Source organism: Rhinoderma darwinii, chromosome 8, assembly GCF_050947455.1.
Source record: "Rhinoderma darwinii isolate aRhiDar2 chromosome 8, aRhiDar2.hap1, whole genome shotgun sequence".
In the NCBI taxonomy this organism is placed as follows: domain Eukaryota; kingdom Metazoa; phylum Chordata; class Amphibia; order Anura; family Rhinodermatidae; genus Rhinoderma; species Rhinoderma darwinii.
Genome location: NC_134694.1, coordinates 85,006,255 through 85,022,123, shown reverse-complemented (window position 1 = coordinate 85,022,123; position 15,869 = coordinate 85,006,255). Strand labels below are relative to the sequence as shown.

The 15,869-nt window shown below is 38.6% G+C and overlaps 1 protein-coding gene across 1 annotated transcript in view; it reads right to left on the bottom strand.

Moving 5' to 3' along the window:
- IL1RAPL2 (interleukin 1 receptor accessory protein like 2) overlaps nt 1-15,869 on the bottom strand; it is a 708,817-nt gene that overhangs the window by 629,762 nt on the left and 63,186 nt on the right. The window contains exon 2 of the mRNA XM_075834359.1: nt 11,838-11,941. Coding sequence (XP_075690474.1) covers nt 11,838-11,919 — 82 coding nt within the window. The 5' untranslated portion in view covers nt 11,920-11,941. The remainder of the gene's footprint in view (nt 1-11,837; nt 11,942-15,869) is intronic.

The window sequence follows — 15,869 nt, the reverse complement described above, 5'->3', positions numbered from 1 at the left end:
GTGTTCTGCTAAAGTCTAAAACATGTAGCCTTAGTCAGACTTTATGTGACTCATTATCCATATTAAAGAAAATTATTCAGACACGTAATTACTATGTGAACTAATCTAATTTGTTCATCCCACTCATTGACAAGTAATTACAAGGCAAACATGGACCTTCTAATTCAGAAGCTACAAAAAATATAGCGTGACCACCTTTTTCTTGCTTGTGAACGCAGCCGTGCACAACAGGACACAGTCTTTCGAAATTTAGTTCCATGACAGTGTAACTTTTTTTAAAAAGTTAATGGACATAAACAAATATGAAAATGTACCCAACTAAATGCAGGTAGATATAATATTTCAAGCACTTTAGTTTCCCTGTATAAAGTGCCTTATATAGATTGAGAGACCGAATAGCTTTAACATTTGGAAAAAAATTAAAAAAATGTAAAAAGGGGAAAGCTAGGCTTATTTTTTGACGTGTCTTATAGATCTGTGAGCTTGCTCCAACACTGCTTATCCAAAAGAAGAAAAGTAAGCGATACTATAAGTACTAAAACCCTTCTGGGGTCGCTTGAAAACTTCCATCACTGAAGATCTCTAGCAAAATGATAAGTGCAAACAAACAAAAAAAAAAACAAAGAGAGTATTGCCTTGAAACATAAAAGTTACTGGGAATATGCTTTTAAAACGTCCTAAAAAACAAACCTGACTCACAATATATTCTTCAGCATTTTACAAAACCTATTAGATCCCATCTTTAAAAAGAGTAACTGTATTTTCTGAAAATTTTTGGTATGTCATAACTACATATCAGAAGTTTTAGACCGTGGGCGTCCGGGTGCGGAGACCACTACCATTGCTGAAACGAAGGTGTAAAAACACTCATTCAATCGCTCTGCACCCTCGGCTGATTGTCTCCTCTCGTTAGGCTGAGGACGGGTTTGTAGCTGTTCTATGTGAGCCCGTCATCAGGCTAAGGAAGAGCGTTGATTAATGATGAAGGTGCAGAGCACTCAGCTGAACGCTTCTGCCTCTTAGTTTCAGCGATGGTAGGGTTCTCAGCACTCGGAATGCACTGATAAGAACATATAAAATGTTTCTGTCATATCAAACATTTTCAGAAAGTACAATATCTCTTTAAGATCTGATGCAGAAGATACATTAATAAGCTGTACCCCTCAATTTTGCTCCATTACAATTTTGTTCTCTGGGATCCCCACCTATCGGCTCTCTGCTATTTCCAACTCCGATTGTTTTCAAAATCCATAGTTTCCAACAACTATAGACTTCTAATAGACTGGTCAACTTGTCTTACTGAAGGGTGAGAAGGACCCCACCTACAGTTATCAGACATTGATGGAATATCCTGTGAATATGAATAAATGTCTGAATTAGGAAAATCACTTTAAACAACAAAGTCTACTATCAATAGTCATATTAAAGTGAAGCGTGAACCTTAGTTATTATAATGGACCGTAGAATTAATTCTGGACATACTCAGTCTGATTCCACAGCATAATCTGAAGCTCAAAAGAGAATCAACCCATTTAGAGGTAGCGGGCAGAGAGTGTACTTGCCGATCAGAGACAAAGAATATCGCATAAGGATATATTCAAATATATTGGAAAATTAACATCATCTCTGCTTTTCTGTTAAAGCAAGGAAAGATAGTGTCTACTGTGCAAGCCAATTGACAAGTCGGTGGCATACGGGGAGTCTAGGAAGAGAAAGATGACTTAGCATCGTCTGTCTGTTAAACATCAGTAAGAGAGTTGCCCTTATGTTTACCGATAAAGTCCCCGTTACTTTACCAATTAATACTTAAGACGAAGATGAAATCTAAAATGTGGGGAAAAAAACAAAGCACATTTTCAGAACCAGGTTGTAGAAACTAAACTTATTAAGCCAACTTAGTGTCATTCACTTAGAGAAACCATATTATCGTCAACATTTCAAATATTGCTTTTCCTTTTGTGCAAACTGGCTAGAAAATATCTATATACTGTAGATTCCTTTTCAGTACATTGTGTTCTGGCTATGGTATAGGTTGATGTCTTCTTACCAGCCTATTAGAAATACCTGTCATCCTGATTATACTCAAGAATCAATGAAGGCTGAAGGGGTTAGAGATAATAAAATGATAAGATGCAGTACCCAAGAACAATCCTGCTTCTCAGATCAATGCAGAGTGCAGAAGTCTAGTGTACACATGTTCTGTGGAGTCACATACTGATCCAGCAAATATACAATGTGGCAAAGGAGAAAAAGTGGACATAGTTGGAATTTAGAGGATAGATCAGAACTTAAACACAACTAAAATCTATTCCCATCAAGCAAAAAAATAAATAAAAAATAAAGGCTACTAGAGATCATGTGCATTTGTAGTCTTTCCCCATTAAAATTAGTCATTTTAGGACATGTGAATATGCTCTGTACAGAGCCATAACAGGGCTGCCATTAGAGGTTCCATGAGGCCTCTACTGATCTTAGCTATGCCTCTGATTTTAAATAGAGGCATGCAGAATTTTTACTTGCTAATTCCATGCAAATTTTACAAAAAAAGGAATTATGGCATGCTCCATCAAACAGCATTTACGAAGGTAGGCTCCTCTAGATGCTTTGGTTATAGTGAGGAATATCTCCATAAATACTGAGCGAGTAACAGAGCATGTACGGCGCTGCACCGAGGCTATACTGCTCCGTACTAAGCCTCTATGCACTATTTTCTGCCGTATGCGTGAGCCCAGAGTTGTATTATTACTAGAGATGAGCGAATCAATTTTACACAAATTCAATTTGGTCCAAAGTTCCCTAAAGTTTTAGGTTCGGCGAATTGAAGACATGTGGCGTTCATGGTGCAGATTGTATAAATGAAGTCACTTACAGTAACACTCACACAACAATTGATTTAGAGTAAAAACAGCAGTATCAATGGCTTGGTTCACACCCCGCTGCTACTTAGTTGCACATTTTTACTTACTGCAGTTTTTTACACTGACTTTTATATGGTTTTAGGCTTCCATTATTGAGAGATCCATCATAGGTCTTTTTTAACAATGGAGAAGAAAGCATAATGGATCTTAATAGACTTTATTAGTATAAGTTATGTTTGATCTTTATAGGCTAGAATAGCGCACAGCAGTTTATAGAGAATTTGGTCAACAGGGCGAATATCAAAAAAGCGCCCCCCTCAGCATTAAATAATGCGAATGACATTAATAACAGATCAATACAAATAAATATATGTTACACACCTTAGCTTCTGTAGTACCTTATAATAGACACTGCAGCTGCTGCATAACTTCATATTACACACCTCAGTTGTTGCAAAACATAGTTACAGTACCAAAACCAAGCTCTGTCCATTATATAGTACCAGAAGGAAGCTCATAATATAAATACAGCACCAGAAGCAAGCGCAGTATAACAATTTAGTACCAGAACCAAGATCAGTACATAAATACAGCACCAGTACCAAGCTCAGTATATAAATACAGCACCAAGCTTAGTACATAAGTATATACAGCACCAGCACAAATACAGCTCAGTACATATATACAGCACCAGAACAAAGCTCAGTACATATATACACAGCACCAGAACAAAGCTCAGTACATATATACACAGCACCAGAACAAAGCTCAGTACATATATACACAGCACCAGAACAAAGCTCAGTACATATATACACAGCATCAGAACAAAGCTCAGTACATATATACACAGCACCAGAACAAAGCTCAGTACATATATACACAGCACCAGAACAAAGCTCAGTACATATATATACAGCACCAGAACAAAGCTCAGTACATATATACAGCACCAGAACAAAGCTCAGTACATATATACAGCACCAGAACAAAGCTCAGTACATATATACAGCACCAGAACAAAGCTCAGTACATATATACACAGCACCAGAACAAAGCTCAGTACATATATACAGCACCAGAACAAAGCTCAGTACATATATACAGCACCTCAATAAAGCTCAGTACATATATACAGCACCAGAACAAAGCTCAGTACATATATGCAGCACCAGAACAAAGCTCAGTACATATATGCAGTACCAGAGCAGAGCTAAGTACATATATGCAGTACCAGAACAAAGCTCAATATATATATATATATATATATATATATATATATATACATACACACACATACATATATATACACACACACACACACACACACACACACACACACACACACACACACACACACACACACACCACCAGAACCAAGATCAGTATATAAAACAGTACCAAAACCAAGCTCAGTACATATATGCAGTACCAGAGCAGAGCTAAGTACATATATGCAGTACCAGAACCAATATATATATATATTTTATATAAACCACCACCAAAACCAAGATCAGTATATGAAACAGTACCAGAGCCAAGCTCAGTACATACATACAGCACCAGAACAAGGCTCAGTACATAGATACACAACCAGAACCAAGTTCCGTACTTATATACAGCACAGGAACAAATACAGCTCAGTACAGAGATAATTTGCAAATTCAGTTTCACCCCTGCCATATACATTCGTACCACGTGAAACGACAACTCCCAGTGTGACCTGATCAATGGTACGGGTATGCTAGGAGTTGCGGTTTCACAAAAAAAAAAAAATGAGACCACCCATTATCTTGCTTAAGATCGTACAGTGACTACAGTACTGGTCAGTGGGGGGAATGAATATTTACATTCAGTGAAGCACAGGTGATGTCTTCTCTGATTCTGGTCATTCTTCTTCTCCATTCGGTTCAGACCTCCATGATGAATTTCCTGGCCACGACTCCTCTCTGAATACAGTGCCCCCTGTAAATCGTGCCACACACAGTGACAGCTAAAGAAAATAAACATTATACTCATTTGTCCATGTTCCCACTCTGTCCTCCTAGCGATGCAGGTTTCATCTCTTCTGACCAGGCCTGCTCCAGCAGAACGATGCAGGTGGTGCGAGGACATCATCGTATCGCCTGCATCACAGGTAAAGCGCCAAATGGCAGGACAGGGAATTAATAGTTCCCTTGTCTTGCCAGTGCAAAGGACGTGGATACAATGGAGTGCAGGGAGAGCTGGTCTGGATCCTGCTTCTCCTTAATTCCAGGTGCCAGTTATTTTAACAACCGGTTCAGGAGAACCAGCGGGATCCCTCCCCTGGGCGCGGAGATTTTCATTAAAAGATTAGTCCACGTGTTAGCTGCGCCCCCAGCTTTCCAAGACATTGGCGCTTCGGGCGTTTCCCCCTCTGCCCAGTGCTAGGGATGACCCTGGAATAGCGTAGCAGGCTAGGCTATTCTGCCCGCCAAAATAAACGCAAACCTGACTGAACATAGGCTTACTAATGTCAACTGAGGGCATTTGCTCAGACATAATTTTTAACTTCAATGCAGAATACCACAGACCAGTAAAACTACAAGAAAAATGCAACCACAAATTTTTACAAATGGTACCACAATATGGTTCTCCATGCAGGCAGTTCTGGAAGCATTTTCTAGAACGGTTTCTTTAAAGTTATCCAATTATGACAAACAAAACATGTAAAATAAAAAAATAAAAAAAAAGTGCTGTCCACTAATGAATATGTTAAGAACCAATAAGGAGCAGTCAGCCAAACAACTTGCAAACAGATTTGCGCATAACAAAAATCCTTAGCAAATGGATTATTTATTTATGGTACAACTTCCCCTTCACATTCAGGCAAGCTGCTGTTATAGGTCAACTCCTATTTACACACAGCATACATGGTATGTAGGGGATTGACTGAATGATCAATCATCCCTGTGACAGCCGTATTTTGAGGACAATTCAAATGTAGATTACCCCTAGTAAAGGCACCACAGGTGAGTCTGTCAGTTATCTGTGCAGATGTACATAGTCTGTAAAAAAGAAACCAGAAAAGAGGCACACAGCAGTCTGACTATAATTTAATAACACAGTTGGATAAGAAACAAATCAGGTTTGCGGCAATATTTCCAGTTGGAATCATCACACTTGTAGAGATGGCCTTAGGCTAAGTTCAGACTTTGCCCTGTTCTAGGACATGTTTTTAGAACTGCTTCTATGGAAAGTCATCATTGCAAAACGACAACAGGTAGGCCATACCATGCTGCTGATTAAAGATCGGTTGTTAAGAATCTGCAGCAAATCCGCGACATGAGGATATATTCACACAGGGCGGATATGCTGCGTAAAAGCGCACAGCGTATCCACCCTGTGTGCCGAAGGGAATTCCAGACGAAAAACCGCACCAAATTGTGGTGCAGTTTTTTGTCCCGAATATCCGCTGCGGAAAACAGGAGAGAAAAAAAAAAACAAAAAAAAAAACACCCACACTTATCCTCTGATGTCCTGCAGGACAGCCTTCTGGGATGATGTATCATCCCTTATGACTGCAGCGGTCAAATGGGATGAAACATCACCCCAGGAGGCCGGGCTGGACGAAGCAGCACAGTATTCTAGCGTTTTTTGTGGAATCCCTGCCCTTCCACTGAAAAATAGGTCCATTTCTAAGCGTTTTTTCTGCTTATCCATTTGCTGCTACTGTATTATGATTTGTATTTTTCACAAGAAATGCATTGCAGAAAAGCCGCAGTATTTACGCAATGTGTAAACTTGGCCTTACAGTCATGCTACAAGACCAGCAGGGTTAAAATTTCCTACGTGTGAATGATTTTTTTGTACATGTTATTTTTAATAAATTGTTTAGAATGGTTAAGGGGTTAATGGTGAGAGTCTAGGGCAACAAAGTGTACCTATAATTTTTTTGTTTATCTAAACGGGCCCAGGGTTTTTTATAGGGATTGGCAATCTGGTTTTCTAATACAGGAGCTCCAAATCTCCTACTTTTTTTTCACACTGAAAGACATGAAACAATTCTGTTTGCCTGCAGCTACCACAAGAGGGGGGTTTACTGCTTAGAGATTTACACAGCTTCCATTGCACTTGCATTGAGCTCCCCTAGTGGTGATAAGAATAGCATTTTACATGATATTTTCTCCTGAGTTGCAGGTTTTCCAGGTACTAGTAACTCCACAATTGCTGCCCTGTAAGCAGGCTCGGGCTGGCCCACCAGAGAATCCTTATTGATGATATATCCTATGTGTACAATGATAACAACAAGGACTATGATGAAATTAAAAGTGGACATATACAGTACATGTTGTATAGAGATGGAGAGTGGTCCCTCAGAATCACTGTAAGGCATGTTCTATCTCTTGCCATATTATGGAGATATTCTCTCCTAGAAGCAGAAGTGCCTACTGTTCCATAATACGGGACCAAAAGAGCTCCATGTGCCGCTGTACAGGTTAAGCCATATACACAATTACTTGGACATGGCGGTCTTCCAACTGCAAAAAACAGACTGCCATGTGTTTGCTAGAGCTAGCTGCTATTTTTTTACATTTCAAAATATCATTGGAGCTTTATTTTTATACCATTTTTGTACATATAGAACAGTTTTTATGCAAAAGGAAAAAGAGCCAGTGTTGCCCACAGCAACCAGTCAGTTCATAGCTATCAGATTGGTTGATATGGGCAACACTGACATTGTCTGCTGGCACAGTCTTTAAGCTTTCATAGATTAAAGTAAACCCAACATAAGAGTTTCCAGACGTGTTTGCTTTACTATTACGTCTATTTTGACATAGGTTTGTACTTGATGGTATTCGGATTGGGATGCACCGGAAGACAAAAAGCTCAATCATGGGTTTCCATAGCATTGTAGTCAACGTTGGTAAATAAAATAATAAAAAATTGCAAAGACTGCATCACATATTATACCAAGTGTTCAGGTTTTTGGCATAAACACATTGAAAAATATGGCATTGGTGCCAACCTCCATATTCATAAAGCCACTGCGCCAGTTTTTCAATTACATACCTTTGTCAGGAATAGAAGGGAGGACTTCAGCGCTACTCATTTATCAAAGATTCCCAACACTTTATTAATTCTATTGGTATTTTCAGACTACAGCAGATTTATCAGCAGCACGTGGGCCACAAATCTTTTGAATGCTGCACTTGGGGAAGAGAACAGCGCACAAATTGCGTGGTACGCCAGTATGGTTTCATTTTCCCCTATACATTTGGCCAAGTACGATAACGTTAGGAGTATTGAAGACATGGTAGGACATAACTGCAGGATTGTTGTTTTTGTTTTTTTATTAGTTGTAACATTTTATGCACTAAAAATTCAGTTTAAAATCTAAATTCTTTATATTATGAAAACATGAACAATTAAAAATTTTGGTAAAATAATTTTTTATTAGAAAAAGGCAGTTCGATAAATTGCCAAAAAGAAGCTATCTTTGAAGACCAGAGAAAGCAACAATGATTTTTGATGTATAGGTAACAATGTTTTCTAGAACAAGAGGAGAGATTGCAAAGGTTGAGGAGCAGTGTAATATAGGTCAGCTGTCAGGAAGCATTCAACGACAGGGTCTAAAGCACTGTGAACCTATCTATGCACGCTTTGTGATTTCGCTTTCATGATGTGAATCTCTCCAATGCAATGTTCCAATCTGAAGTGTGTAAAAATAACCACCCATCAATATAATTCTCAATCAATATCAAGACAGACCAAGCAAAGCCTCACAGGTGTCTCATTGTGTAGCAGAGTGCAGCGTAACACAAGCATGAAAGCAAAGTGGAGCTTTGGTGACTTAGTTAACGCAAGCTGGTTGTCATCCTTTTACGTTTTATAAGGAAGGAATAAACCCGATCAATACCTTCACTTTACAGCCACTAATAAACAGAAAACACGCTCTACACTTTATATGGATATTTTAACCACCATGTGAAGCATGCCTGCATACCATTTCCACCAGCAGGAATGCTAACAATCTAAAAGTAAAAATAGAGAGCTTTCATAACGTCTAATGCTTGAGTTATTATATCCTGGACTGGTCTATTCAAAAGACCATTTCATGAAAAAAAAAAAAAAAAATGAAATCCATTTGAGTTCATTATAAAAATAGATATAGAAAATGTGTTCTACCAGACAATACTTTAAAGCAAATACTTGCAAGCAGTGAAAGCAAATGTACGATCCAGTATCTTTATTCGACTGATAGAATTACCAGTTTTCTTATTACTTATTAATATTCAAATCAATTTACTTTTAACGTATAGAAAGATTTTCCTTGTTGCTCTTGAGAAAGAGCCAACAAGCTGCTGTTGACAGATCTGTCATAGTTAGTGTATCATAAGTCCCCAATTAGTACTTTGAGCTCCAAATGGTGTCCAGTGGGTAATTGACTCTGCCGCAAACCGTGGAAAAATGACATGGTTTTGCCCCGATTTTGTGAAAATTGTAGCAATAAACGCAATTTGTGAATACACCTTTATGACTCATGTGATATTGAGGTTTATTTGTAAAGGAGAATCAAATATTCAAGTGGTTATGAGCGCGACTGTCCTATGTAGTCACGCAAATCATAATTGGAATAAATATAAAGCCATAATAAGATTTGTTAACATTAGCTAGCCTGCTAGTTGGTGTTTTCCATTCAGCCCAAACTAGACAAGAGAAAACTGTAAAAAAAAACAAAAAACTATTTTATGTTTGATAACTATACAACGAAGGTTTAAAACAACACCCTGGTGATGTTTAATGCAGCGCCTCAGGGTCGGTGAGGAATTCATAGAGCACCAAAATTAGAAACATGTGTCATGTACCGCCCGCTCAGGTCCTGCAACAAACAAACCACAGTTTTGCCCCTTAAGGGTTTATTTAATGAAAGGTGGAGCTTCATGCTTAAAGAGAATATATCACTAGTTTAGATGCCCAATCTCCTAGCTAATCTACGCTGTTACAGTTAGGGCGGATTTACACGAACGTGTAATATGTCCGTGCCACCCGCGTGTTTTTCACGCGTGTCGCACGGACCTATGCAAGTCTATGGGGCAATGCAGACTGTCCGTGATTTTTGTGCAGCGTGAGTCCGCTGCGTAAAACTCACGAGTGGTCCTATATTTCGCGCATCACGCACCCATTGAAGTCAATGGGTGCGTGAAAATCACGCGCACCACACGGAAGCACTTCCGTGGGACGCGCGTTATTCGTGCAACAGCAGTAAAAGAATGAATGTAAACAGAAAAGCACCACGTGCTTTTCTGTTTACAAACATCCAAACGGAGTGTCATAATGATGGCGGCTGCGTGAAAAGCACGCAGCCGCGCACCATATGAACATGACACACGGAGCTGTTAAGTGCCTTTTGCGCATGCAAAATGCCGCGTTTTTTGCATCCGCAAAACGCACACGCTCGTGTAAATCCGCCCTTATAATGCTTGTGAAAATTGTGTCCCAAAAAGTTTATTATTTTCAAAGTTGAGCTTTTTTCTCAATATGCAAATGAGCTTATACTTGACAAATGGGCGTCAACACCAGCGATTCTCCTGAGGTGGAGCTACCTCACAGCCTCTGTCTCTTTCCTATCAGTATGAAGCTGCTTCACACAGTGTGAGAGACTGGGGCTGGAGGGAAGGGGGAATCTCTTCAAAATAGCCATATCTCGGGCTGTGGACCACCTAGAACAGTGCTTCTGGTGGGATATGAAAGATGAGATTCTAATCTTTCATATGACACCAGGACCACAGCTGGGAAACAACCAGAGATATCACTAGTTGAAAACACAGTCGGGAATGGAAGCTGTATACCATATGATCACAATGAGTTGCTGTGCAGGGAAGGGGGAGAAGCTTTATGACGATTGGACAGCGTCATACAGAAAACATTACACCGCCCACAGTGAAAAGAAAGAGTAACCACTCATTTGGCTATTAGAGCCAAACTAGCATATTTAAAATGCTCATAACTTTGCAAATAAACGTTTTGAAAATCAAATTACACTGTAGTTCTCAATATCATGGCGCCTATTAGACTAGTTAGGAGATAGGGAATTAATAAACTATTGACAGAACCTCTTTAAATAAAGTATCAGATGCTTCATTGTAATGAATCCTAAGACTATTGCTCCATAATTGCTTTGAAAATAAATTGTAACCATTGAGACTTCGTTGAAAACCTGGAATTGCTTCGGAAACACCAAATCATCCTTGATAAAAAATTAAAAAAAACAATAATAGAGAGGGAATAAGTGCTGAAAGTGTTGAAAAGTGGTAAGGGTCACATACAAATCACTTTCAAGTTTTTAATTTGATTATTGGCTTGGCAGGTCAAATGGAATTGCACTTAAATCCAGTGGTGGTATAAAGAGATTACTAGAAGCCTACATAAACAGCTCCGTCCTCTTTTTACAAACCTATACACGTTTGCTCTTAAACATGACATTATTTAGATATGTAACTTATACAGTGCTACCTCTAACATCACAGTATATAAACTTTTTTTCCTTGTGGGCATAAGACCAACCATAGTTCAGATACGTTCAACCATCGAAGCAGTATGGTAGACATTTCCCTAGTTTTTACATTTATTGCATTAAAAATAAAAAACTCAACTCAGCAAACGAAGTTGATTTAGAGGACCTTTGTCACATTTGCACCCATTAACTTCCTAAGGATAGGCCATCAATGTTTTAGTCCCAAAAACAACTTTAAGTGTGAAAAAAGTAATTTCTAGCCTATTATTGGCAACTGGGAATATTCCCGATCCTTTCCATATTAACTAACAGTTTTGATCATAACAAGTTGCTTTGGAAGCACGCACCATAGAGTTACAGTTCTAACAGTAAAGAAGCCCTGTCACAATTTAAAATTAAATATATCTTTTGTTGTATTCTTCAAGAAGTGACCTTGAGTTCTTTTTTGGCATAAAATAAAATAGTTTTAATAGCTTCTACAGTCAATAACATCATCTTACCAGAGTTTCTTTTGGACACCAGCTTTACATCTGCATTCACAGCCGACCAAATCAAAAAGGTTAAAAGTACAGAAGGCTTCATCTTTCACAGTCTTATCTAGGCTCTGGAATACATAAAGAAGAAAGTTATATAAATAAGCTGCACTCTAACAGAACAAGTCTTGGGCGTCATGCACACGACCGTAGCCATGTGCACGGCCGTGATTTTCGGGTCGACCTGCAGCGGAGTGTCACCCACGAGCCGCCCGCAAATCGCGGGCCTTGCCCATGGCCGCGGCCATTATTTTCTATGTGCCTGGACCGCAGAACACGGCCGTAATAAGATATTCCCGTTCTTTCTGCGGTCCGGGCTCCTGGGCCATGCACGGACCGTGGAGACGACGGATGTGTGCATGGCCCCATAGGAATTAAAGGGCCGCAATTCTCCAATGGATTTTCACTGTAATTGCTGCCGCAAAAGCACGTTCGTGTGCATGGGGCCTTATTGTTTACCTGTGGATCAGAGCAATATAATGAAGAAAGTTCTAAATATGATAAATGACAGTAGATTTCCTCAAGACATATCTATTTACAAATCAACATTACATGCACTTTGTTAAGAAAATATATTTTAGCATTTAAAATTGATTATGTTTAGAGGGAACCGGTCACCAGCATTTCACCTATTGAACTCTACTCACCCCTTGCTTGCCATTGCTGTCAAAAGTTCATTGCCGTTACCCCCTCTCCTAAACTCCTAACGGTCTGCAAACATTTTGCGCCTTTTATGGTACTAATCCGGCAGTCTCGTTTGTTCCTCTTCTTATGCCCGCCCACCGCCGAAAAATTCGCCCGCTCAAAATGCCAAAATCTCGTCTGGGATAGCATGCATGAGCCCATCATGTATGGCCTGAAACCTTTCCCTGCTTTGTTCGGGCCTCAAATCTAGCTACTGCGCATGCGCTGCTATGGTGTCCCGTTGTGTGCACACACCAGAACATCAATGCGAAAGCGCAGGATTTCGTGTGTGCTGGTGGGAGGCGAGAAGCTGTCAATCAAAAGTAAGGAGGCAGGGTAAAAACTCTGAAAAGCTCGAGGAACAAAGTTATGACTCTTATGCTCATTTGTATACAGCACAGGAACACTAAAGAACTGAACACTAAGGCTGGGTTCACACGACCTATATTCAGACGTAAACGAGGCGTATTATGCCTCGTTTTACGTCTGAAAATAGGGCTACAATACGTCGGCAAACATCTGCCCATTCATTTGAATGGGTTTGCCGACGTACTGTGCAGACAACCTGTAATTTACGCGTCGTCGTATGACAGCTGTCAAACGACGACGCGTAAATGGATTGCCTCGGCAAAGAAGTGCAGGGCACTTCTTTGCCACATAATTTGAGCTGTTCTTCATTGAACTCAATGAAGCACAGCTCATAATTTACGAGCGTTACAGACGCCTCGCAAAATGCGAGGAGGAGCATTTACGTGTAAAATGAGGCAGCTGTTTTCTCCTGAAAACAGTCTGTCCTTTCATACGTAAATGACAGCTAGCGTGTGAACATACCCTAAAAGTTACAGAGTCTACTTCGAAGATAATTATAGGTTACATGAAAATTATTTTTCACCCACTTCCACCAAGTATTGCTGGTTTAATAGGTGAAATACTGGTGACTGGTTCCCTTTAAGACTGATTGCGAAGTGGTCATTTCACATGCTACCACATAGCAACACATTTCATATATCATCTGTTGGTTACATACTGTGCAGCCTCCTATAGACACTCCATGCAAGACAAACATATGGTGGGTCAAGGGTAACTGGTCCTTATTGTTGTAATCATGTATTAGAAATATGAATAGCACTTTCAAGATTCTTGACTTTAGAATTCCTCTTACTCCATTAACAGCATTGCAGTTTATGGATATTCCACAGTTTCTGCTAGATAGTCGAAGAATCAAAACAAAAAACTCTTCTCCGCAAATAAATGGACTATCACTAGAATCTGGAAGAGCCCTCAAGCATTAACGGTGCAGGAAATTATTAATACGTTGAACACCACGTCTTCATATGACAAAATGATTGACTATAATGATATAATGCCACATATTCGACAAATTTAACATCGTTTTGACCCACAGTCCTTATTGCTATATTCATACATGACTTATCATATTATTACACAGTTCTATTATCTTTTTTTTTTTTTTAACTCTTCTAGTGTTTTGTTAACATGTTTTGCCTCCTTGGTCTCATTCACTAAAGATGACATGCAAGTAATATTAAAATAACGCTCATAAGATCTATGGCCCAACAATAATGTTATCTGGTTTATTCTCTGCTTGCAAGTTATTCCGTGTAACTTTTTGTACTTCCAAGCACGCCCTTATAACTCAACTATTGTCGGTAGACTTGCACTGATTTATGTAGCTTGTACGTACAAGAAATTATACTCCTTTATTATATTGCTTCTATTATTACTTGCATGTTCTTAGATTTTAAAAACATTTGTAATAAAAACGTAAATGCTATTTTTATTTAAAAAAATCTCATTTGAGCTTTGACAACCGCTAGATCATTTACATAATACATTTAACAGCTTTTATTATAATAAAACTGTTGTAAGCATGGAAGAGTGGATACAAATTTTACCTATCAGCATAAACAACCAATACATATACTAAAAAACGAACATGAAACAGTGTAGCACTGGAATAAATAATTTGTATGTTCTCCCTGCACTTCTGCTTTCTTCCGTACTCCAAAAATCAGCTTCCTATATATACATAGCACAGCTAAAATAGACTGTGACCTCACTGGATGCTGGTAATAGAAAAGAAAACAATACAATAGCTAAAGATCTCTGAATTTACGAACCATTGCTTTTGGGCTTCCTCCTCCGTTTAATTACTTTACACCAAATTGCAGGCTGTATATTTTGTGATAAAACTCTGTAAAATTAATCTTTAAGACACAAAAAATATCCGCTTGAATAGTAGAAACAAACTGCACTGTAAACCGAGGACAACAAGAAGACAAAGTCAAGCTTGTACCGACTATTTCCATTCTCTTTAATCAAAATAAAAGTGGTCAATACCCAAGTGTCAATGAAGAGCATATAAGTCAAAGCATGAAATGCAAATCAATAGTTAAAAAATTAATTATTCCTTTTTATTAACCTCTACCTAAAATATCAGCCCAGTATGAATATCTCGATAAGAAAGTTATAAAAAAAAAACTACTAATTGAACAAAGTTTTTGACAGATAATTGCAATGGTGAAGCCATAATAAATGCTTTTCAAGTGGCACAACTCTAAATTACTTTTTCCGTCTGCTCCCTCCACTTATTAAATGCAGTACGACAACTCATTTTGGTTAGACTCTCAGATATAATTTTATGAACAAGACAGGACTGCATACAATTAAAACCAAATGCCCAATTATAAAAGGATATGACATATACATTAAAATAGTATTAAAATACAATGTGTTTCATGTAATAAAACCCCAGTGGGACATTCAGAGGAAATTGCTTCACATAACACTTTCACCGTACAAGTGTAAAGAGGCTTGACAAGTTTTATTACCTATTTCCAGCAGAAGACTCATTGCTGTCTTTCCTCATGCTAAATACCACACTAAGCAGGACCAAAAGTAACAACATGAAATGGTGGGTTGTGATGTTTTATGAACACTACGTCACATTGCAGATAAAGGTTTATATATACAAACAACATACTTGAAACTACACAACAATCAAATTGCTGAATTAGAATAGCACAATACAATGACAGCTTTTTTTTTTTTTTTTTTTTTTAAACTCCAGCATTACACTCTGCTAGGTTGCTATTGGAAACAGTCAACGAGCTTGTCATTAGGCATGCCCCTAAAAGATGAACTGAGCTGTGGGACAGTTAATTTTTCTTACATTAGATTACTATACAGTTTCTAATATAAAAAGATAGCCCTTCCAAGAATGCAAATCACTTGAACAAGGCTGTGCAGAAACTGAGTAAGCAAGGAATGCTGGAAAATGTCACCTCTGAAGCC